This window comes from Haliotis rubra, unplaced genomic scaffold (genome assembly GCF_003918875.1).
Source record: "Haliotis rubra isolate DU_JTF1 unplaced genomic scaffold, ASM391887v1 Scf36, whole genome shotgun sequence".
Lineage (NCBI taxonomy): Eukaryota > Metazoa > Mollusca > Gastropoda > Lepetellida > Haliotidae > Haliotis > Haliotis rubra.
Genome location: NW_025767035.1, coordinates 3,121,345 through 3,147,987, shown reverse-complemented (window position 1 = coordinate 3,147,987; position 26,643 = coordinate 3,121,345). Strand labels below are relative to the sequence as shown.

Sequence of the window (26,643 nt, the reverse complement as noted above, 5' to 3'; positions counted from 1 at the left end):
GTTGTCGGTCAGGTTGATTGCCGGGTATGTGGGTGGGCGTAGAGTGACGGAGGCACAGTGTGGACGGGCTGAATGATTGAGAGATGAATGAGTTATCGTTCAGGTTGATTGCCGGGTATGTGGGTGGACGTAGAGTGACGGAGGCACTGTATGGACAGGCGGAATGATTGAGAGATATGTGAGTTGCCGGTCAGGTTGATTCCCGGGTATGTGGGTGGGCGTAGAGTGACGGAGGCACAGTGTGGATGGGCTGAATGATTGAGAGATGAATGTGTTATCGGTCAGGTTGATTGCCGGGTATGTGGGTGGACGTAGAGTGACGGAGGCACTGGGTAGACGGGCTGAATTATTGACAGATGAATGAGTTGCCGGTTAGGTTGATTGCCGGGTATGTGGGTGGACGTAGAGTGACGGAAGCACTGGGTAGACGGGCTGAATGATTGAGAGATGAATGAGTTGTCGGTCAGGTTGATTGCCGGGTATGTGGGTGGACGTAGAGTGACTGAGGCACTGTATTGGCAGGCTGAATGATTGAGAGATGAATGGGTTGTCGGTCAGGTTGATTGTTGGGTATGTGGGTTGGCATAGAGTGACTGAGGCACTGTATGGACATGCGGAATGATTGAGAGATGAATGAGTTGTCGGTCAGGTTGATTGCTGGGTATGTGCATTGACGTAGAGTGACGGAGGCACTGTATTGACAGGCGGAATGATTGAGAGATGAATGAGTTGTCGGTCAGGTTGATTGCTGGGTATGTGCATTGACGTAGAGTGACGGAGGCACTGGGTAGTCAGGCTGATTTCTAGGGAGATGAACGGGTTGTCGACCAGGCTGATTACTGAGTACGTGGATTGGTGTGAAGGGACTGATGCACTGCTTTAACGGACTGATCCAGATCGGTTTGATGGGCAGGGTGAACTAGATGGATGGGTGCGGAAACCATGTCAGTGAGGACATGAACTTCAGTTCGAGAGCGTTTTGCGAGTCCAATGCCAGAGGCCTTCCTATAGGACATTGTACTTTCGTTTATCTGACATTGATGTATGTGTATAGTTTTTTATTCGGATAAAAATACATTGAAATGGAAAAAGTCATTGCGTACGATATAGACCGCTTTTAGCCATATTCCAGCAATATCACGGCGGGCGACATCAGAAATGGGCGTCACATATTGAAAGAACACTTTAACCAGTCGGCTAACCCATCACAACAATGATTATATAGAACGCAGGAGTTACATATACATCACCTGTATTCGTAAATGTAACCACACGCGCGCACACACAGAGATACATATATACATACACATGAACCCGGAAATATAGTTCCATTTTGTTCATCCAAGGGAGATGGCTCAACGTATTGTTCAAATGTAATGAATTATGTTTCCCAGCTATTAAACATTAGATTCGAGGGACCCACTTTGTGAGTGTGAGTGAGTGAGTTTAGTTTTACGCTGCACTCAGCAATATCCAAGCTTTATGGCGGCGGTCTGGAAATAATCGAATCTGGACCAGACAATCTAGTGATCAACAACATGAGCATCGATCTGCGCAATTGGGAACCGATGACATGTGTCAACCAGGTCAGCGAGCCTGACCACCCGATCCCGTTAGTCGCCTCTTACGACAAACATGGGTTACTGAACATCAATATTCTAACCCGGATCTTCACGGGTGGACCCAGTTTGTAATATCCGAGATAACAAAGTGCGGTGAAACTGGGTTTAACGTCGTGCTGGAGAATATTTCGCTCATATGACGACGTGCATGCGTGTGTATGTGTATGTGCGGCTGCTTGTTCTAGCCCAGACTTAAGCTGGTTTTATAGTGCTAGCCCACTGAGATACCATGCCGCAGTGAAGCATGAATACCCCACTCAGACACATTATACTGACTCCGAGCCGACCAGTCCTTGTTGTACCCATTAATGCCGAGCGCCAGGCAGGGACCAACAAGTACCATATTTTAACGTCTTTTGGTATGACGCGGTCGGGGATCGAACCCGCGACCTTCCGCTCTCCGGGCGGACGCTCTAACCACTACACCACGGAGGAGGTCAGTGGGTGCTTTGAGAACCAGACCTTTAGCATCAGGGAAGAGAATATCAGAAACATTTTTCAAACATATGTGTCTCAATAATTCACCATAGGTGCCCCAGGTATTCAGCATACGTGTCCCAGTACATTGGCAAACGTGTTTCAGTTATTCAGCATGGTAGTAGAGAAAATTATTACTAATTGCTCAGTTATTCAGCATAGGTCTCTCGGGTATTTAATTCACGTGATTTACTAAATTGCATACTAGTCTCTCAGTTATTCAGCACATGTATTCAGCATTCGTGTATCAGTCATTCCGTACATGTGTCACAATTATTCAGCATTCGTGTATCAGTTATACAGCATTCGGGTATCAGTTATCTAGCATTCGTGTATCAGTTATTCAGCATTTGTGTATCAGTTATTCAGCATTCGTGTATCAGTTATCTAGCATTCGTGTATCAGTTATCTAGCATTCGTATAGCAGTTATTCAGCATTCGTATATCAGTTATTCAGCATTCGGGTATCAGTTATTCAGCATTCGTGTTCAGTTATTCAGCATTCGTGTATCAGTTATGCAGCTTTCGTGTATCAGTTATTCAGCATTCATGTATCAGTTAGTCAGCATTCGTGTATTAGTTATTCAGCTTTCGTGTTCAGTTATTCAGCATTCGGGTATCAGTTATTCAGAATTCGTGTATCAGTTATTCAGCATTCGTGTTCAGTTATTCAGCATTCGGGTATCAGTTATTCAGCATTCATGTTCAGTTATTCAGCATTCGGGTATCAGTTATGCAGCTTTCGTGTATCAGTTATTCAGCATTCGTGTGTCAGTTATTCAGCTTTCGTGTATCAGTTATTCAGCATTCGTGTTCAGTTATGCAGCTTTCGTGTATCAGTAAGTCAGCATTCGTGTATTAGTTATTCAGCTTTCGTGTATCAGTTATTCAGCATTCGTGTATTAGTTATTCAGCATATGTGTCACAGTTATTCAGCATTCGTGTATCAGTTATCTAGCTTTATATAACACCATATGTTTTAACATTGGAAAACACCCTCAAATGATAATTTAAGTTTCATTTTTGACAGACTATAAATCTTTGTGGTATGACTTCCGCATTTGTTCTGAGCTGATTAACAAACTCGTCCTGCGATGGATGTCATGTTCACAATAAGCAGCGAGTGCTTTAATCTCTAAACACTTGGTACATCAGTCCTCACAACAGAACGCCTAGCCTCCCACAACACCGGTTAAGCAATACAGTTTGAGACTGAATATGGATCCATAGCGATCTTCTTGACACAAGGTCTCTCAGCCACATGTATAGAACCTCTCAATAATTTCAGCTAGTCAGTTGTATCATTGTTCAATATAAATCCATACGCCTGAAACATCTTCCTACCAATGTAAATGTGGATAGTCTTCTAAATACCAAATATATTGATGTAATGAATATTGCAATTCACTGGAAACGTGTTTGCTTTGCGTCAACTATAAAAGTCGTACTGTCAGGTAACCTGCTAAAAAACAACTTCAATTACAATAGATTATTGTACTTTAGGCCAATTACTGAATAAACTCTCTTCTCTTCTCTTCTCTTCTCTTCTCTTCTGCAAGTCAGTTGTTCTCCTTTACATCTCGACTGAGTGTCTGTTTTCTAATTTTATTGCCCCGCGCATTGTATATAATAAAAAAAACCGCCCGGAGCAAAATAAGGGCTTAACATGGCTATGCGTTCCTTGGAACTGTTTTCAAGACAAAGAATGATGTGAAGAACGTATGAACTTTGATCATACATCAACCGATGTCAGGTGAGTAGGTCAGAAAACAATATCCATGTGTTTCATTCTTTAAAAACAGGCCACCACACTATGCACTTTAACCAGCAAAGCATAATTCGACAGTTGGGTGATATAAGGACTGACAGAACTAATGATCATTTCGTGACGTTCTCTTCCGTCAGAGATCTTATTCAATCGAGCCGTGTACCAAAGTACAGAAATACTGAAAGCATGACCCTATTCCCCGTTAATGTACTCTGTGCATTTGATTTGCTGAAGTAGTATCAATTCATTTTATTTTATTGCATGAAAGGTCATAGGCCCATATACAAAGGAGTTACATGATACCATTGACATTTTATCCCAGGTTAAAAAATGCATGATAACAAAATAGTGCTACTAGGTGCTGTTTTGAAGGTCCCATGAGGGACAGTAAGAAAGAGAGCAATGTTGACTTCAGACATGGACCATTGTTGTAAATAGCTGTTTCTTAGGTTGCCATAAATAGGGCAAATAGACATGAAATGAAATTCATCTTGGATAACGTAACAACATGGGCAAAATGTTATAGATAAATATCTTCTGATTACTAAATCATTAAGGCTTAGTCTAAAAACATTACGAGACTTTACCCCATATCCATGAAGTAAACTTGTTTGTATTTCATACCTTTGATACTTTTACCTTTAAAAAACGATTTCTCTTTGCAAAATAGAACAATATTTGTATTATTTAGAGTTACATTCAGTTACCAGCTTCAAGTTGATTTGAAGACGATTTACAGTACACACATCAGAAACACATCACCACCATGCTCTGCTAATTTGTGATTATTATAGAAACATTAGAAGCAAATATATACTCAGTTATTTTATGAAACAACCGTCAAAACATACATTTATCCAACTATTGTCAACTTCTAACCGACGGCGTATATTTATTGGAAATATTGCTTTGTTTATATATCATGCTATTTTGAAGAGAAATCCACTCTGCTATTGAACTTTATATATTTGTACTATGGGCCTGTAGCCTTCAGTTCTGAATAAAGACTGATTGATCACCACCGTGAAAAATTCTCTCAGATCAGGAAAAAGCTGAAAACCATGTTTACCAGATTTCATAATATCAAAGTATAACACGTATATAAAAAGAATAGAAAAAGAGGATTGGGCAGTTTCTCATGATTCAGAGAAATATCCTGAAATATAATTGTCAGGATTATTTACATTTTCATTCTTATGTAATTGAATAATAATCACCACCATAAAAAATTCACGAAAAAGAGGACTGGACTAAGACTACAGCCTTGACGTAAGCGAAGAGGGCAAAACATGTCACTGCTGAAGGATAAATAGCTCTCAATGACTGCATACAAGGTAGATATGATATATGATCAAAATTTGAATAGATGTTTCTAAATTCCGTTTGTGAATCAGGTATTATGGTCTCATCATTGATCAATGTTTTTTATCTGTTGTTGATAAGGATGTAAACGCTTTACCAACAATACACGTCTGAGAAATATCCCCAAAATTGTCAGGATTATTTACATTTCCATTCTTATGTAATTGAATAATGAAAGACTGCTCCCAGACAGAAGGAGAAAGACCTGTATTAGATACTCGATTGAAGCTTTTAACCAGAAAGGGCATCATATCAGGTAATGAGTATTTAAGCATTTCTGATATAACACAACCAACGGCTGCAGATTTACCAACTTTAAGGCCAACTGCAGCAGATCTACCAACTTTAAAACCATAGACAGCATCGAATATTTCACATTCCATAATGGGTGATTCTAACAGAAGCCTATCAAAATCATTAGGCTCTTTACTTGCGTTATTATTATTATAATCTAACATCTCACTGTCAATACCATAAACAGCATTATCCTTTAAAATAGATTCTTAAAAATGACACAACCATTCTGTTTGTGACATAGTTCCAGTGGGAGTGGAGCGTCTGTGTAGAGAACGTATAATTTCGGACTGTTTAGAGAACTGGTATCAGAAAATATCAAATTATATGCTCAATCTATTGAAATAAATAAGAAATTCACGATAAATGATTGGAGATAGAACACTTGATCGTGATTTTTCTCAAAACCAGAGTGTTCTAAGTGTCAAAAAACACAGCTAAAACTCAGCTTTATTATTATTATATTGATATTTGATTGTTATTTCTTTTTTACCAGGTTGTATTTTTGTCGTCTTAACCCGTTTTACTTTCATGAGAACTATATTTAATTAAATAAAGCAGAAATAAGAACAGAGTTAAAATGTTCCATTTCCATGATGACAATCACTTCAAAATTGGTAAATCTCATTGTCACGTGATCAAATTGTGCTTGTCAATTGACAACTTATAATTACAACACTCGAAAATTAACAACATGTGATTTTCATGGAGATAGTACAAAGTTTGTGTTTGAAAAAACACATTCAAAGCTAGATAGCGCTGTAAACAGTTGCTAGAGTAATAGATTATGCTCTAAAACCTACCCTGAGCATACTAACTCTAATTTTGTCAAAAGTGGACTTAGAACACTCTGGTTTTCAGGCGACGATTTGTGCATCAGAGGGGGTTCTAGTACGTTCCAGCACTCTATCTAAATATAGTGCAAGTCTAAATATCACACACACACACACACACACACACACACACACACACACACACACACACACACACACGAGTACAATGTGTAACATTTGAAACATTGATGCACAACGTATAACATTGCTTCATAACAGCATACAGGAAACCGATTTAAAAATATAATGAAAGTACGTCATCATGTCTGCTGTATCGCAACCCCCTGGCTTACGACCGCTAATAATATGACACATGATTTGCATGAAATGTCAACTGTGAAGTGAAGAATCATGTTTTCGTACGTTCACAAAATTCAAATGAATGTAAAGGTCAGTTGTTATAAATTTCCGCCTCGGAGTCAGGATAATGTGTCTGAATTGGGCATTCATGCTTGACTGGGGCATGGTATCTCATTGAGCTAGCACTACAAAACCAGCTTAAGTCTGGGGTACAACAAGCAGCCGCACATACACAGACATGCACGTTGTCATATGTGCGAAATATTCTTAAGTATGACGTAAACCCCATTTCACCCCATCTCACCCCATCTCACCTATAAAACAGCAGAATGTAAACCAAGTACACTGTAGGGCAAAAGAAAGTGTACATATATTTTGTCATAATTCAACAACAGTTGCTAAAGGTCAGTGGTTCAAGAAATATCAGTTCTTTAATTAAAATCAAACAAGAGGAACCCAGCTAACATACACTGCTGGCAAAAACAAAGTATACAATTACGTTGTCCTAATTCAACCAATTCAAATTTAAAGTTTAATCTTTCAAGAGATGGCAGCCCTTTCATTAATGATCAAGCGAGAAGCCGTGAACCACATACAGTTCCAGGCAAAGGAAAGTACACGTCCCGTGACGCCATGCTGAGTAGATGTATTAGCTAGTAGCTCTGTAAAACATCTAGGGGAGCATTAGTAATTGTATGATATACTCGTGGATTTCAAATTTAGTTTTGACATATGTGTTTTACATATTACTATGTCTTTAGTTGATTAGTTATATTTTACGAATGCCCTCAATTGATAAAAGGTGTTGGAAAATGTGTCACAATTATAACAGGGATACCCAGAATGCCTCTCTTATCCTCCTGGGATCAACCGGTGTATGTGAACTCGGTGGAAGATGTAGCCGCTTAAAACAATAATAAAAACATATGACTAGTGAGTGAATGTCGTATACCAAAGAGTATTTCATTTTCTTCTAAATGTGATTCTGGATACTTTTATTCATCCTATTTGTAACGTTCTGTTATTATATGAGTATTAAGGTATAAATCACAAGCATTTCTGGGTTTACATAACAACTGTTTGCAACATGTCATATTTACTCTAGTTGTTCGGGTTTAGCTTATGAACGCTGAAATGCGCACATTTTGTTAGCTTGTACCCCAACCATGGGAGGTGCCTACGAAACAAATCGTTACAAGAATTAGCGCTGCAACCATATGCCCTGGATGAGGCCCATTTACTGTGGAGATACCGTATTGGTCAAATTCAGTAAGTAAAGGATATCAATGCATGGTAGTGAAAGACAGGCTGTAGGTTGGATAGCATGAATAAATTGTTTAATTTCATGATACTGTGTCAATGACGTATGAGGCGTATATTCAGTATAAAGGCCACGGGCCCAAGAATATATAGTATGACCAAAAAGTATTGAGAATTTTAGGAATATGTTTATTTGGATTTCTAGTATAAACAACCTTGACCAGCTATCAAGTGATTGGTTTCATTCAAGAGAGACAACTCCGTTAATCCTTTTTCATTAGTTTGTGAAGAGTTATCCCCCTTGTTTACTTGCTAGCAGACGACATTTTCAGTGATCCTCAGTATGGATGATTTAGAGAAGTGGAAGTTGATTTTAGAGTATTATAGCAAGGACATCAGATCAGCTAAAGTGATTTCAAGTAGAACAGGCATCCCCTTGTCCACTGTTTATCGTGTTTTGAAAAATATTGCAAATGGATATAGCATTGAGCACCAGGGAGGCGCAGGTAGGCCCAGAAAATTGACTGTCGGTGACAGGAGGCGGCTTGGTATTCTTGTTTCTAAAAACAAACGAAGGAGTTTAGAAAACGTAAAGCTGGATATGATTGATAGAGGAACTGTGGCTGTCTGTAAGGAGACAATTAGAACTGAGCTGCATGCAATGGGTTGGCAGAAAAGTCGAGGAATTCCATCACCGATCATGAAACCTGAACAAATGGAGCGAAGGTTGAACTGGTGCTTACAGCATAGAAATTTTAACAGGGACAATGTGATTTTCTCAGATGAAAGTTCTGTGTGGCTGTTTCCTAATACACATTGAAATTCTGGACCAAACAAACTGAAAAACCTTTGTATCAGCGCCCAAAGTACAGTCCGAAATTTAACTGTTGGGTGGCATATCTGTGTTAGGGGCAACGCCCCTCTGTGTATTTGAAGGGAATATGAACAGTGAGCGGTACACAGATATTCTCGAGGGACATTTATTTCCATCTGCTCACGTGTTCTATGGAAATGTTTTGATTTTCCAGCGGGACAACGACCTAAAAAATCGTTCAAAGCATTCACAGGCCTGGTTTTGGACCCAAAATATGACATTATTAGATTGGCCAAGCTATAGCCTGATCTAAATCCAATAGAAAATGTTTGGGGACTTATGAAGGAAAGTGTCAATAAGAAAAATCTGACAAATATTGCTGAAATGAAAGAAGAGGTGGTCCGATATTGGGACAGCATGGACCACGACTTTCTAAACTCTTTGATCAGTAGTATGCCCCGCCGCATTGAAGCCTGCATTGCTGCCCATGGTGACTTGACAAAATATTAACTGTTCACCTGTGTTTGAATCTGGAGTTATGTTCTGCTAATATTCACATTTAATACGTGAGTAATGAGTGAAAAAAAATAGAAAAAATTACAATCTTAAATTCTCAATAATTTCTGGTTGTACTGTACATTTCATAACAGAAAATACATACATTCAGCGTGGCAGTGCTTAGAATGAATGAATAAATTTCTTTATTTCCTACAGAATTTACATCCGAAGATTTACAATATCCCTGTTGTTACTCAGAGCAAATACATGATAGTATGTACATGAATGTAAATATAAGTCCGAGTGACACAAGCTGTATAAGTAAATAGTCGATATCACATATGTACACAAATGACAGCTATTGCTGCACAGCAGATGAAAAGAGAGGATGGTCCAATACATTTTGCAGATGAAGTACATATTTACAGAATAATAGTGATACACTTCCAAAGTAGTCTGGCTTACAATTCCAGATAGTGTTTGAGCCGAGCCCCAAAATAGTGCAAGCATCTCATTTTCATCCAAAAGTTCAATTTGAACATAACTGTCAACATCCAGTTTGTCAATGAGGGTGGAGAAGGAATCATTTCGTTCAGCTAATATAATACTCACAGTGTAAAAGTACATGTCTGTCATAATTAAAAGCAAGTCTGCCATATTTGGAACATTCTCGAGATGTAATTGGTCTGGAAGCTATCTTAACAGAGTACTGACTGATTTTTCAAAACAAACCAAAACCCTTATTATATATGAAATTTAATAGGAATGCGTTCTTTGCTTCATGCATGAATTAACATTTGTGTTGACTTCAACCATGATGATCTATTTGAAACTATACATCCTAAATAATTAAAGTACGTTGCAACATTTAGCTTATACTTCCACGTTACAGTAATTTTTAGTTTACCACAATTACGGAATACAAGGATTTCAGTTTTGTTGAAGTTAACTCTCAAGCCCCACTACTTACAGAAGGATGAAGTACATCAATTCTTTTTGGGGGGGGTAAACCAAATGTAGGATCAGAAAACAAGCACAAAACATCGGCTTATAACAATAATTAACTTTCTCGAACGTCCTCGCCTACAAAAATACCACTACCACCCTGTAGTTGTAATTCATCTTCAACTTGATTAATAAACATTGAAAATATAAGAGGACTTAATATGCAACCTTGTCTTACACCACTTTTAAAGCATCAAAGCTTTCTTGTGTGGTTTCCGTGTGATGTACTCTGGATCCATGCTGACGCCGACACACAATCTGTCAGGTGACACACAATCTGTCAGGTGGGAAGTCGTTAAATAATAGTAGATGAGTTCAGGTGGACCAGGCGATGACACCCCCAGGTAGAATTTCACGCGGGAACGTTCCTTGAACGTCTGTAACCCCGTTACTAGGACGCCGTTCACAGCTTTGCTTTTCACACTCACCGGGTTAGACAGTACGACAGGGTCAAGGGTCTAGGACGTGATATTTGTGGGATAATTTGTGGGACTTGTTTGTGCATGCGTAATATGTGTGTACCAAATTGAACAAGGACGGGAACTGACTTAGTCTTCAACCGTTGGACAAACGGGCACAGGGAAAGAGAAGGATACTTTGAATTCAGGAAAACTGATTTTACGTTCCAAATGTAATCGATTCCTTTATACGGCTCAGAACTTTGGAGTTTTAAACAATATAACTGAAAAGTGCACGTACAATTACATGCATGCTAACGCCAGACAGTCAGACATGCGGACAGACATATTATGGACAATAGCGTAGCTGATAGCTAGCCTGTGGAGTATCGATATTGAACAACGAACGAGTTGATGTGTACAATGCATTGATTTATTTAACGAGATGAAATAATTTAGAGGAATGTACAAATAAATAAATTGAAAGACGTGTACTCTAGCAATAATATTGCAACATGTGCTTCTGCATTTAAATACACGGTCATATAGACATCTTTAGTACACGTCACAATGTTCAGTTACATGACAAAGTATCCGCTCAATTTCTGAGGACCGGCCATGCGTCTCAGCTGAACTACAAGGTTCAGTCTGGAAAGCGAACCAACGATGTTGTAAGGGACTCAGCTCTGCAGAGGAAGTTGAAATGCCTTAGAACAGCGATGATGAGGATATGTGATGTGAGGTGAGTTTAACATCGCGTTCAAGGTTATTTCATTTATATAACGACGTGCAGTGCATAAGTGTGTGTGTGTGTGTGTGTGTGTGTGTGTGTGTGTGTGTGTGTGTGTGTGTGTGTGTGTGTGTAATGCTGAGTGTGTGTTGTGTGGTGGTGGTGCTCTGGGTGTGTGTGTGTGCGTGTGTGGTGGTCGTGCTGTGTGTGTTGTGTGGTGGTGGTGGTGCTCTCTGTCTGTCTGTGTGTGTGCGTGTTGTGTGGTGGTGGTGCTCTCTCTCTCTCTGTGTGTGTGTGTGTGTGTGTGTGTGTGGCGGTGGTGTCGCTCTGTCTGTGTGTGTTGTGTGGCGGTGGTGTCGCTCTCTCTGTCTGTGTGTGTGCGTGTGTGTGTGTGTGTGCGCGCGCGCGCGTGTGTGCGTGTGTGGTTATATAGTACCACCGCACACAACACTAACGAGATACCCGGTCTTTGTTTTAAGTCACATGTGATATGCACCTGGCTTGACAGTAACAACATTTAACGTCATTTCCTTAGACGTAGTCTGGACCACCGGTCTCCTTAGCATTCGCTCAATCCACAAAACCGTGGAGAAGGTCATCTGTAAAGTTTAATTTAAGGCCTAATTGTACAGTATTTTAGGTATGAAAGCGTGTCAACTTCACGCAGGAAGAACGTTAAGCAGTTCACGTATTTTTACCATTTTGGTGAACTTACTGAGCGTGCATATGGTGCCAACAAACAACTCCAAATAGACCGAATCAGGCCCCTACGATCATAGGGTGCTTGACAAGGCTGAACAGCGACTTACAACTCTCGAATCGAGACTTTCCACGTTTATATTCTTTACAGTCAAACCTCTTCAGTACGGAATTTCGGCCCTCTAGATAATTACTGATGCAATGTTTTCACCGGGTACTAACTAACAGGGTTTTTCTTAATTTATGTTAGTGAAACCCATGTCAATCTATACACGTTTCGTTTCAGAATATGAAGCAGTTCAAGTTGGTTACCAAAACTTAAATATGTCCATCCTGGGGGTTTTTCACCATTGTATTTTAATACCCTACAACAGGTCGATACAGTACATCTTCCATAATCCAGGATATTTCATCGTCATTCTATTCTGATCCATACCCTGGGTCTATTCGCCACCATAGCTGTGTGTTGTGTCCGGTTCAGATGATATAACGCTATAAAAGACGCCAAATCAAGTTGGTCACAGCCACAGACAATTTTGTCCGTTAAGGAAAATTACTAATTCCCGATGAGCGATCCTTCCGATTGTTCGGGTCGCTCCGGTAATTTCCGTGTTTCATCCGATGATCGCGTTTTCGATCCACTATATATATATATATATATATATATATCTTACACGTTCATTTCGTACTTTTCAATCCAGATGTTTTGCCCGCCAGCCATAGGTTTACCCCTTATTAATGAAATGTATTTGTTATTTTACCATGATTCCTACCAAGTGGTTATCTATATTGGCAAATTTCAACTCAAGTCCCCCAAGGTTGCATTATCGATTCTAAAGTACTTGTATCAACAAATGAAAGTTAAATTTCCCTGACGCATATGAAAAGGCTTAAATAAATAAATAAATAAATTTCACGATGATGTCACTTGGAGAAAGACCTAACCTGCCAATCCCAGTGTGTTGACATTTGTCAACAGTACCTATTTCCCATGCGGTATGATGACGAATAGATCCAGAGTATACATGGAGTGTGGCGCTGACAACCTTGAGATCTAATTGTGCGAACTAGGATTTGAATCTACAATCATAGGTTCCTGGCATGCCCAGGAGATGCAAGTCAGCACAGCGAATTTAGGGGACAATGTAACTCGTCCTCATAACTTTAGGTCCTGGGGAGCCCGAGTGAAAGGCACAGTTGGCCATTTGAGTGGAAACGGTTTTGTCACGCCTTCAGCAAGAGCTAAGGATCATATGCACCCGTTTCCATACCCTGTTTTGGACAAAGCCATGCTGTTCTGTAGATTACCCGGGTGGAGCTTAAGAACGCCACCCGGCTGGCACGTATAATCACTGGTTAAACAAAGTTACTTGTTACCAATGAGTAAAACGATGCAATGCAATTTAAAGAATCAAACTGCAGGTTCGAATTGCCAACTGTATTTAGCTTAAAAGTGAACATTCATTTTGATAAGGCTACCGCCGGTATCTGCACGAAAATCGGATCCTTATTGAATAAATTAAGGGTTTCATTACAATGGACATACAGTGTCATCCCCAAAAATGCTTTGTTTCATGAAGTGCTTTTTTCAAGACCTAAAGGCACGGTGGTAAAATATTTTGACAGAGTATTCAAAACAGTAGCTCGCCTGGATATGTAATTCAATAATTTATATAACAAAGAGTGAGTGAGTGAGTGAGTTTAGTTTTACGCCGCACTCAGCAATATTCCAGCTATATGGCGGCGGTCTGTAAATAATCGAGTCTGGACCAGACAATCCAGTGATCAACAGCATGAGCATCGATCTGCGCAATTGGGAACCGATGACATGTGTCAACCAAATCAGCGAAACTGACCACCCGATCCCGTTAGTCGCCTCTTACGACAAGATAGTCGCTTTTTATGGCAAGCACATGGGTTGCTGAAGACCTATTCTACCCCGGATCTTCACGGGTCATATAACAAAGAGAACCTCTAAACAATTACTGTCAGTAATTCAACAGTTTATATAACAAATAGAACCTCTAAACAAAAACTACTGTCTGTAGCTCAACAGTCTAAATAACAAAGAGAATCTCTGAACAATTACTGTCAGTAATTCAACAGTTTATATAACAAATAGAACCTCTAAAGAAAAACTACTGTCGGTAGCTCAACAGTCTAAATAACAAAGAGAATCTCTGAACAATAGCAACTGTCAGTAGTAATATTCACCTATTTTCTACCCAAACACTAAAAGCTAACACTATCATTAATTAACTGAAAACATGAGGGCTGAAGAAGAAACGAGGCAAACTTCAGCTCGCTCAAGCATGGCAGGAATCTGCTGTGAAAAGATATCATAAGGCAAATATGCATTCAGAGTCATAGTGAAAGAGATAATATCAAAACTGTCATTATGGATCATATGACATATGGTTGAACCCCTCTATAAAATATGGCACCGGAAGGACCTTAAATAGCATTATTCAATCAAAAATAGAATGTAACAAGCATCACTGATGCGAATAAGCTCGTTTGGTTTCAGTTTCATTGGTCAAGTTCTTTCTGACAAGAGGGAGATGAAATGCTACATGACAGCGTTTCAGTATGGTCCAAGTGCAAAGGTTAACTAAAAATAATGAATTACAATATCTAAAAATCGGAACATGTTTGTTAAGTTCCACATTTACACATTTGAATGTAAATTCCATTACATTCCGATCACGAATTGCTTATCAATGGACAAAGAGAGGGAGGGGGTTCTTTTTCAATATCGCTGCAGATATCTTAAAATTTCAGTGTCATTGTTCAAGTGGTTTATACAACCATTTTCGGTGGTCCGTTCGACTGATTTTCGCGGCTGTTTTTCCCGTTGCACAGAATGCAGTTTCTCATGAAGACTGGGTAATCTTTTGCACTGGCGTTTATATTGAAAGAAGAAGCTATTTACCAGCGTCAACAAATGACAAACAGACCAAAGAAGCTCACTTGAATTTCAGTCAGGAATGATCAGGTTCCATAAGTGACGAACTGGAATTTAGAAAGTGTAATACTAGTATTTGTCCAGATTATGTTAGAACGTGCCATGAAATAAGCTCGGATTTTACCCGTGATTCTGCTTTCAGCATAATATCCATTTCAATTCTAGACCATAACCGGATAGGATGACAACTTGTTATGCAAATATCGACATATTTATTAGGTACCTCAATAGTACCCTATCTGAAATAATGTTTGGGTGGCGTGCAGCGGACATGACGCTCAGCCGTCCATAAATACAGAAATATACGACCGGTAGATTCATTCATAACAAACAATAAACAATAAATAAACTTTGAAAAAAAATAATCTATAACAAAGTGATAGTTCATGAATCCAATAATTTAGAAAACAATCCAGGGTAGTCGCTGAGGAGCCTTTGGGGCCCCTGGAGCCTCTGGAGCCCCTCCACTCCTCATAAGACTTCTTCGGAACAAGTCTTGTGGCCTCTTCTTCGCCCCTCATTGGGCCTTTTTAAAACCCATCACGGGGCGTCTTCTCAACTCCATATATTTTTACTAAGGACTCCATTTTTGCACAGACAAATTTGTTCTCGTATATTCTTATTCCAGAAACTACACAGTCTGAAGGTCGGCATTAGACTGAAAATCTCCTTCATTCTGGAAACTGGATCAACACCTTTGTCTGAAATGAATACACACATGTCTTACTGTATAGTAACAAACGGGGAACACACGGTATGGTAGCTAAACAAAATCAATCGTTATATACAAACATTGAGTGAATGTATATGCCACATTTAGCGGAATAAGGTTAAAAATCATAGGAAAGATTCACAACCCCTATACAGTATGCTGTATATAAGCCGGTAACTCAATTGTAGTAGCTAGTGAGGAAGCTAATTACTTGTACAGCTCACTCTCTTGCTACAGTATCCTGTTCATTAGGTAGCCATTACCAGCAGCTTACCAAATTACTAGTACATAAGGAAGCTCCTAACAGCTCACAAACTCACTACAGTATAAGAGGTATATAAGACAGACAGACAGACATACTTTATTCAGAATTTAAGGCCTCATGGCCCAGAGTACATCGCAATAACGATACGGTGTGGTTGTACAGTGAGACCATTTAAATATTTGGGTTCTCTTTAAAAAGATAGCAACATGTTTATCAATGATAAGCCTGCATGATAATAACTTACATAATTTCATCCTTGTGAGAGTATTGATATAAAAGGAAGGTACATACAATTTTCTAAGAGACTCATAACATGGACAAATGAGAGTAATATGATATTCATCTTGTATCTCATGTATAACACCAACATGTGCAGGTTATATCATTTACGTTATCACTGTTACATTGCCTATACGTCTGGACTTTGATATTATGAGACTGACATCTTAATTTAACAAACAACCTTGATAAAACTTCAGGTAAAATATCCGAAAAAATATATGATTCAGCTTCAAAGACAGTTTTAAAGGAGTTATAGAAGGAAAGATAATGTGACTTGTTTAGTCTTGTATAACAGTCTTGAACATTTATTTCAATAAGGCATCTACTCAAGGCTCACTGCTTTACTACTGCACCTTGTGCCACCAGCTATCCAGTTACATAAGGCAGATACTCACAGCTGATATGCGCCCTCAGAGCGGATATGAGGAAGGCTCGTGATTCTTCAATTTTCTCGGGCTCCTTCAGACCAATGCAGTCTGAAAACAGAGAAGTATCCCATGAGAACCAAAAACAGAACATATTTAAGGAAGCAGCTATATTAAGGTTATAATTTTATTTATAATTTAAAGTGGTTTACATTTTCAAGAATGACCTTGTGATTCTGTATGTTTGAAAGCTTACTTTGTCAATGTTGATAAAGAAAAACCCAGATGCATTAACTTTCCTATAATTTGTTTCTCTGTAACCCACTTTTTAATACGATAACGACCACCTTCATAGTGATCAGTGCCAGACCTGTAGGTCAGAGGTTGTCTCTGCTGCATCGTTACAACAAAGATGATCACAAACATTATCCCTACCCCCAGCAATGACGTTCAGGGCCGACACCATCGCTGCCTCTGTCCTGTCCATCTTCAACTCGTGGACTTCCTCTGCCAGCTGGAAGGCAAGCTTCCTGTAGAAGTATATAGGGTGCCATTCTGGCAGTTCCAAATGAAACATTTGAAAAAATGTTTTGGTCTTTGCGTTGTACCATTCCTTTGTAGCAATGATCAAGATGTTGGCAAAAGACATATTCTGCACCACGAAATTGCGGTCCTCGGGGTTCAGATCTTTAAAACCTGAAAATATGATACATCATTTATTGTCTGTTAAATCTTATTGTGATCATTCTTTGAAATCAAATCATTTGTCAATAATGATCATATAAGACCATTGTGACTACAAGATATGAGTGATTATTTTATAGTGAGTGAGTTGTGTTTTACGGTGCTTTTAGCAATATTCCAGCATTATCACGGCGGGGGACACCAGAAATGGGCTTCACACATTTTACCCATCTGGGGAATCGAACCGTGACGAGCAATCGCTTTAACCACTAGGCTACCCCACCGCCCCTAATTTTATAGCTTACATTAGATATAACTTACAATTATAAATCATGAAAACAGTTATTTACACTGACAAAATATTCTTACACACAATATTTCGTATATTTTGTTGTCAAACTTTATTGTGGTAATTGTTGTTGGCAGTAGCGTCAAAGGCAATAGTGGTACAAAATAAATAATACGTTCTCCATGATTGTTTGTTTATTCCAAATCAATAAACATTTAAAGTGTGAACAATTGTATATGTTATATTAGTTTATATTGCCGTTATCAGAACCGTAACATATATGTTTTGGGACTTATAATGTAGAAAATAGGACTGACATGCACAATTGGTGTCACTCACTGTCAAACACTTCAGTTCCCAATATATCGCAATACGGGTACCAGAATCGCAATATATTGCAATACAATGTATTTGCCAATACACAGCCCTAAGAGATAGTAACATAAAAGATTCTGGAGGTCCTTTACGATGTAGCAGCATATTTCGCTTACCAGGAACTTTACTCATGAAGACCAGCTCCTCCTTAACGTATGTCAAAATACGTCGAACCGAGTATTCCAGAAATGCAAGATCCTCGTACATCGGCCATTCCCTGAGCTGAAACAGCATTGGTAATGCTAAACGTATGCTTGTATTTCTATCTGAGTCTTTGTACCGATACAACTGTAGAAATAATGGAGCTCCGTTGAAGTAACCTTTGTCATATGTTTCAAGCATGTATTGATTCATCAAAATATGCAGATTCATTGTATGTTAAATGTATAGGTCATTCTTAAGTGACAAAATGATTTGTAACGTGGTTGTCATGTCAAACAACATTGTCATGAATATCAATCCGTTTCAACGTAAGTGACATTGCAAGCCGTGTCAGGTTGATGAGTGAGTGAGTGGGTTTAGTTTTACGCCGCACTCAGCAATATTCCAACTATGTGGCGGCGGTCTGGAAATAATCGAGTCTGGACAAGACAATCCAGGGATCAACAGCATGAACATCGATCTACGCAATTGTGATACGATGACATGTGTCAACCAAGTCAGCGAGCCTGACCACCCGATCCTGTTAGTCGCCTCTTACGACAGACAAGCATGGGTTACTGAAGATCAATTCTAACCCGGATCTTCACGGGTCGTCAGGTTGATGTGGGAGCCTGGATTGTTACAGGTCCTAGGCGTTAACAACTTCGGGGAAACCCACAAGCACGAAAATGGTGCCAAACCTGGAAACACTATTAGGTCAAACCGGGATTTGAACCCACGAGTATGCACATTATTTAACCATGCTACAGTGCTCTCCACGGTTCAGTGAATTAACGGGTCTGAGGATGTAAGAGATATGATCAACTAACATGAATAAACCTCTCTTCCGGTGCCATATGACTCTCGCTGAGGTTATTGAGAATCTCCATATACGCCTCTAGCATGTCTTGCAGGACCTTGTGCTGAGCACTGGACATCTGGATCTCATTGGGAGAAGGCTTCACTCTACTCCAGTAATGACAAACACGGTCCACGGGGAAACGGTACTCGGTCTCCAGTTTGCTGGCCAGGTGTCGCTCCTCGGGAAGGATTAGGTGGGAGGATGGAGCTGATCTTGTCGACAGAGTACGGGTTTGTGTGGCTAGGCCTCTGTAACAGCATTTCAGCTGGTCCCTAGAGGCTTTCATCTTGGCCTCGTGGTTCAACGGTCGGTTGAAGGAGTTTAAGGAAGTGCACTTTTGATTAGTCTGGTATGACGAATGATTGCTTGATTCAAGTCGTTGCCGAACATTCTTCAGAAGGTTTACAGACCCAAGGAAAAATGTATTTAATTCCTTTATAACATTCCCGTCTAGTGTGTAGAATTTTCTCTTGGGAGCATCAGAAGTGGTGTCGTCTGTTGGTGACTGAGGTACCCGAGCACTTTGTTTAATGGCACTTGGAGAGCAATTTCCTTGCCCATTCAGCATAACTTCGTCTTGTGAAAGACTCGGCTCACTGGTATGAACATGCATTTCATAGAGTTTAACACTGTTATATGAAGAAGGTTTCTCTGTATATGTCTCTCCACGACTAGTAGAAACTTCTGTATTTGGGGAATGAGATCTACCCAATACATTGTGGTTCACTTCAGTGCTGCTAGGAACGGGAGTGACATGAAGGGCATGCCTCCTTGAAGCAGGAGACCAACAGTGACTGCTTTTGCCGGATGAGGCCACCGGAAAGTGGGGTCCAGTATTAGGAGACCCTTCCACCGCTCCCATATATTCAGACTTTCTGGTTTCAGGTGGAGAATTTGATAAATCTAAAGGAATGTCCTCTGTTATCATATTAATTGGATCATCAGGTGATGATGGTTTATATTGTTGTATATCTGGGGAGCTGTCCATATGAACGTCTGGAGGTGAGCTAGTGTAACTGAATGAGTCACTGTCCTTCCTTCTTCTCTTTGGCTCTGAAGCTTGATCATCTGAATCTGTGGTCTGAACAAGAGGAGAAAATGTCAGTGGAGAAGAAGGGCTGGGTGGAACTGAGTGTGGTGACTGATGAAATTGCTGGCTCATCTTTCGAAAGCCCATCACATCCCTCATATTTTGATTTGCTGCATTTACAATTGAAACATTGCCAGCATCGAAGTTCGGAAAGACGTGATCTTCAATACACATTTCGTTCGTCGTATGGCTCTTCCCCATCTGGGGTGAATCTGTTATCACATGAGCCTGAACGGTAGGTGCAACTAGAAGATGGTGTTCCGGGATGGCTGACCCATCGCTACTATCAGTCACGACAGTCCCATTACCCTTCTTATCTCCAGCCATTACTGTCTTGCTTTCCTCCACTGTGAGAAGAGATCTGAGAATACACTTTTTGAGAGGCAGTGATCCTCTTGACAGTCTTTGACAGTGATCTGCGGTCTTTCCATCTCCACTCCCAGAAGAAGAGTCAGAATCAGGTGAAAAGGATCTTCTTCTTCCATCTGTAGGCACCACACGGTCAGTTGTTTGAGCTATTGTCATGTCGTCCAATAAAGGAGACAACCTGTGTCCAGTCCCTTCTCTGTCCTCACAGAAGGAGTTCCTGTTAACTGAAGCATTGGGCAGTCTGTTGGCAATGATCTTTGAAAGATCGTCCTGGTCTCTTCCAAGCTTTTTTGGACGACCCATCTTAATAGCTGAGGAAGATAAAAGTATTAAATTATTATCATCACCACCATCATCAATAAGTTTATATCTCCAGAACCTTTAATAAGATTTAGAATAAAGCGGATTACTCATTTGTTGTACCCTGGAACTGAGCTGACTAAAGGTCTTAGATGGCAAGAGCAACGACCAGTGCATCGGATGCAGTTTTACACATTGCAGCGTCTGAGACTTATAAATCTACCGTGTCTCTGCCCACTGAACTTACATTTTCAGCTGACCCTACACGTGAAGTAGGTCGAACATAATCTCACTAGTTGGTATGCGCCTAGCGTAAACAACTTAAACATCGTCCAAACTAAACCAGCATGGTCACCGGCCGCCATATTGAATTTTGCAACCTGCCGCAAATGAAAAGTGAGAAAGGTTTTACGCCGCTTTCAGCAATATTCCAGCAATATCACGGCGGGGGGCACCACAAGGCTACCCTACCGTCCCTTGCCACAAATGAAACAATTTTAAGTTTTGAATACACAATGCCATTTAGAAGTGGTCAAATGTAACATATGTTATATTTGGGATTACACTTTCTTAGTAAAGTACACATGTTAAATTTTAAGTTGGTTTCTCTGTTGACATGAACTCACCGCCTCTCGACATGCCGACGTTGAGGCACTTCTGGTAACGACAGTACCGACAGTTGTTTCTGTTACGAGGGTTCAACACGCACAACATGGCTCCTTTACATACATAAGACTGGTACTCCAGAAGGCCACGCCGGAAGAATTTCTACAAAGAGAATACAGTAATCGCGTGTGATAGAGTGACCACTTTATTAAACTGACATAACTGTTGTTTTGTTAGTTGTGATATTTACACGTATATTGAAAACAACCGTAAAAGCTGGGTTAGAATTGGTCTCCAACGATCTATGCTTGTGGTAAGATTACTAAACCAACCTTGCATCCCTCGCAAGTGTAGACGCCAAAATGAATCCCGTTTGCAATGTCCCCACACACCCGGCAGAGCAGCTGGCCCTCGCCTGGTTCCACCGCTTCTGGCTTTTCTGTTTGGTAAATGGACTAAACATTGAAAACGACAACAACTGCATGATAATAGAGAACAAGCTTTATAGATAACAACTATGTTGTATTCGTGAGTGTGACGTTTCGATACAGATTCTTGTACCGTTGTCAAGCAGGAATGGAACATGAAGAAGGGGGATGTATATATAGATACTGAATGTAACAATGTAACAAAGAAAACAACATAATTAACATAATTGGCTAGGCAGTGAGCTGATGAAGCCAGAGTGTAGACAAAGGACAGGCGTGGAAGCCAATGATGTACAAGGTGAGGTGAGGTGAAATTGGGTTTTACGTCGTGCTTGAGAATATTTCGCTCATATGACGACGTGCATGCGTGTGTATGTGTATCTGCGGCTACTTGTACTAGCCCAGACTTAAGCTGGTTTTATAGTGCTAGCCCACTGAGATACCATGCCGCAGTGAAGCATGAATACCCCACTCAGACACATTATACTGACTCCGAGCCGACCAGTCCTTGTAGTACCCATTAATGCCAAGCGCCAGGCAGGGACCAACAAGTACCATATTTTAACGTCTTTTGGTATGACGCGGTCGGGGATCGAGCCCATAACCTTCCGCTCTACGGGCGGACGCTCTAATTACTACACCACGGAGGCGGTTCCATTGATGTACAAATAATAAAGAGATGTTTATACAGTAGAGTTTATACAGTAGACTGGGCTTGGTGGATGAGTGCATCATAAACGGATGGAATGAAGTATACTGTATAAACTCTACTGTATAAACATCTCATTATTATTTGTACATCATTGGCTTCCACGCCTGTCCTTTGTCTACTCTCTGGCTTCATCAGCTAGTTTGTAATCTGTTGCTTAGTTCCTACATTCAAATTTCGGGCTAGTGAATTATTTTGTGGGCTAGTAACTTCCAGGCATAGCTAGCCTGGCTGGCTAACAAAATTTGGAAACTATTTCGCACACTGAAAACAACGCCAGGAAATGATAAAGTCCTGGTTATCTTCCAAGAGTTTAGGCGCAAAAGGCGTTTGAATTGTGAAAACTATATACATGTAAATAGATAAAAAAAATCTTCGAGAAAAGAATAAGCAATTCCGCTCTATTGTCAGATTTAAAATATGATAATTTACCTTGGCTTACATTCAGATGGTTATATTACTTTTCAAAGTGCGTGCTGTGTCGGCCATTTAAACAATAAGCTTTTTACATCAGGACATATACTCCAAATGTGTGATTCATGAAAAAACCCATAAAAAACGGTTTTCAGAATGTTTAAATTAAAATACGCTATGACACCCAAAATCCAACAATACAAGAAATGTATGACAAACGACACATATGGAAACATACCAATATCAGTACTAATGCCAACAGAGATCTTTTTTCAAAAGTATCTTTTTACAGTATTGTTTGGCAAACAAAATGGTCCTAATAGAAATCGCAAAAAAGGGTTTTCACACAACTTCAACATCATAATCCTTGTTTCAGAAGACAGGTGATCTTACTCATTATTACGTAGATACAAAACATTCCCAATATTTGTAAATAAATACAGAGTCGACTTTTTCGATTACAATAACATGAGCATGTTGATAAATCATTAATAGTGATGACACAAGATATTCGGGAAAGCACAAAATAAACAATCATTGATGATCTTGATTCCGTGAAATAATATGACAACATAATCTAGCAAAACGGTATCGCAATCGTTCAGTCTTTGAAAACATATTTGAAAAACAAAAGTAATAACATATGGAAGTATGAGGTATTCTCTTCATTATCTCATGTGTTCTTTGTAAACTTAAGAAGTCCAATGCCAACAGATTTCCAAGAAGAATAACAAACACGACCAACCAGCGTGACATGTTGTGACGGAAAACAAATTTCTCCCCCGTAGTGTTCTTGTACAATTCAGCGCACTGTTCATAACAATGTTCAAAACTCGAAACCCATTCTGTCAAATGAAATATTGTTACAGGTCCATGTGCAAAGTTATGCTGACATAAAGCGATATACACGTCACGTGTTTCCTTGTATATTGTACTGGCGAGCGTTGGAATGTTTCATCGTGTATTTGACATGTGGACTTGAAAGACGGCTGCCTGCCTGTAACGTCTCACCTTTACGTGACATCCCCGCTGCCAGACATTTCTTGTAGCGGCAGTTCTGGCACCTGTTGCGTCCTTGCTTGGATACGTCACAACGACCGTCACACTGTGACACGAATACAGGCTCGCCGTCCTTCGTGCAGCGTATGAAGAAACTCTACAATGAGGGGAAAGTACTAAAAACAAACCGCCGACGTGTCCTCGAGTAAGGTACAGAAAGATATCGCGCTAACCTGCCACTAGAGTAACATACAGATAGGTGTCACGCCAACATGTGACTCGAGTAACATACAGATAGGTGTCACGCCAACATGTGACTCGAGTAGCATGCAGATAGGTGTCACGCTTACCTGCTACAAGAGTTACCTGCAGACAGGTGTCACGCTTACCTGCTACAAGAGTAATTAACATGCAGACAGGTGTCACGCATACCTGCTACTAGAGTAACATGCAGACAGGTGTCACGCTTACCTGCTACAAGAGTAACATGCAGACAGGTGTCACGCTTACCTGCTACAAGAGTAATTAACATGCAGATAGATGTCACGCTTACCTGCTAGTAGAGTAACATGCAGACAGGTGTCACGCTTACCTGCTACTAGAGTAACATGCAGACAGGTGTCACGCTTACCTGCTACTAGAGTAACATGCAGACAGGTGTCACGCTTACCTGCTACAAGAGTAACCTGCAGACAGGAGTCACGCTTTCCTGCTACTAGAGTAACATGCAGACAGGTGTCACGCTTACCTGCTACAAGAGTAACATGCAGACAGGTGTCACGCTTACCTGGTACTAGAGTAACATACAGATAGTTGTCACGCCAACATATCACTCGATCAACATACAAATAGGTTGCTCTGAGTAAGCCCATGCCCTAATCCGTGTATTATCAGATTCGGCCCGGTGCACAGGCCCTCGTGTCTTTGCGAGGATTAAAGATGTTTAAAAAACATATAACATTTGAGATGACCCCCGACTCGAAATGCTTCACAGTACAACATAATGTATTGTACTGTGACGGGGGTCATCTCAAAAAAATATTTTTTAATCGTTAATCTTCGCAAGGACACGAGGGCCTGTGGCCCGGTGTGCCACTGTGAGCTGCAGGATATGCACCTCCGATTGGTTACAAATCATGGCAATATTTTGTCAATAACATACATGCTAATCTCACATACGACTAAATCTACATGTATTTTATACAGGAAGTGAAATGTTCAACCGAAAATGAAAACCGGTGGAGGACGCCACATTTTCGTTTCAAAGCTGATTTGGTCCACGATCTGGAATCCTATTCAAAGTTCACGTTTGATGAAAGAAAGTATTCCTAGACACATTCCACATGCAACAGAAGATTTATTGGTTGTGATCTCGACCAGGAGAAAAGAATATGAAACTTTGGTAATGATTTTGTGTAACCCAGAGCGAGGGTGTTTAGTTATACAGATAGCCTAACGAGTATCGTTTAAAACTGAAACTGACATGTAAAAGCTATATTTACCTTGCACGGGAGACAGACTAACGCACCAAAGAAATTTCCACTGGCTTTTTCACCACATACTTGGCACGGGCCACCAGAGGACGTCCGTGGCACCGAAAACACGCCTGGTTTCATACCATCGGGGGAGAGGTTACCTTTGCTGGTAAAATTGGCAAACACTGAGTTACAGTGGTTGGCATTGGTCACCTGCATTGGTTGAAAAGTGTTATCTGTACACTTGCTTGTATTTGGCTGTACAGAAGGCACTAGATCTTTTCTTTCTATTTCTACACCTTTATGTCTTGCATTGACTGTCCTTGAAGTTCCAGCGAGAAGACGCGAGTTCTTGCCCCTGTCCCTGGATTCTTTGATGTTCCATGACGGAGCATTACCATTGAAGGAATCAATGGACAACTTTTCTTTGTCCAACCGTAGGCGACCAGATGAAGCATGTGTTGTTACATGTGCATAATCCTTGTCATATGACCCTCCTTCAGTATCAGTTACCATGGATTGCATACAGCCAGGGTCATCTATAGGAGGTGTGAAAACCTGCCTGGGTGAGTCCAACCTCTCACTGGGGCTACACCCAGGTGAATCGACTGCTAGAGACCCATCAAGACATAACGAACTAGGGGATCCACATCCAGAAATCTCCTCATCCGCTGGCCACTGCATTGGCATGCTTAATAGCAATGGTCGAAGACGTTTGCACTGGCTTTGTGGGTCATCTGACCATGACAGCAAACGAAGAGGCAACCATTGACTGAATGGTCATTGTATATCCCTCTGTTCTCATCCTTAGAGATACTGAAGACGTCGACTGTCAGCCGGATCTGAAACATAGACACACATTCGTCACACTCGGGTAGACTAACTCGAACCATAAAGATGACACGCTGGCTTTAAAAGGGACGAGTTTTATTGAGTATAATAAAATTTACAAAACACGTATATGGTCCATTGTATCAAGTGATTGTACTCGTCAACAGCAAGGAAAGGAATTATAGTGCGTGTGGGAAAGGCGGTCAAACACACAGCCATGTTAATATGGGAAGCTTATGCCATCTCGTCCACACAATGTCATAATGTGAATTATTGTACACGAGACATGAAATATGTATTTGATTTATAGGTATGACAGAAATGACAAATAACCGCGTTTCATTCGTATTTTTGCACCGACAATAGAAATTGACCTTTCAAGTTTAAGAAGCAATCACACTTATTTAACCCAAGTATATAAT

The 26,643-nt window shown here is 40.2% G+C and overlaps 1 protein-coding gene across 2 annotated transcripts in view; it reads right to left on the bottom strand.

Moving 5' to 3' along the window:
• Positions 1–14,051: 14,051 nt before the first annotated feature.
• LOC124285391 overlaps positions 14,052–26,643 on the bottom strand; it is a 32,454-nt gene continuing 19,862 nt past the window's right edge. For both annotated transcript variants that reach the window (XM_046721617.1, XM_046721616.1), the window contains exons 2-10: positions 25,418–26,232; positions 23,928–24,072; positions 21,698–21,804; positions 21,386–21,527; positions 18,969–20,770; positions 18,114–18,219; positions 17,085–17,345; positions 16,680–16,760; positions 14,052–15,726 (exon numbers count right to left, since the gene is read on the bottom strand). In XM_046721617.1, the coding sequence (XP_046577573.1) occupies positions 15,581–15,726; positions 16,680–16,760; positions 17,085–17,345; positions 18,114–18,219; positions 18,969–20,770; positions 21,386–21,527; positions 21,698–21,804; positions 23,928–24,072; positions 25,418–26,080 (3,453 nt within the window). In that variant the 5' untranslated portion in view covers positions 26,081–26,232 and the 3' untranslated portion in view covers positions 14,052–15,580. The remainder of the gene's footprint in view (positions 15,727–16,679; positions 16,761–17,084; positions 17,346–18,113; positions 18,220–18,968; positions 20,771–21,385; positions 21,528–21,697; positions 21,805–23,927; positions 24,073–25,417; positions 26,233–26,643) is intronic.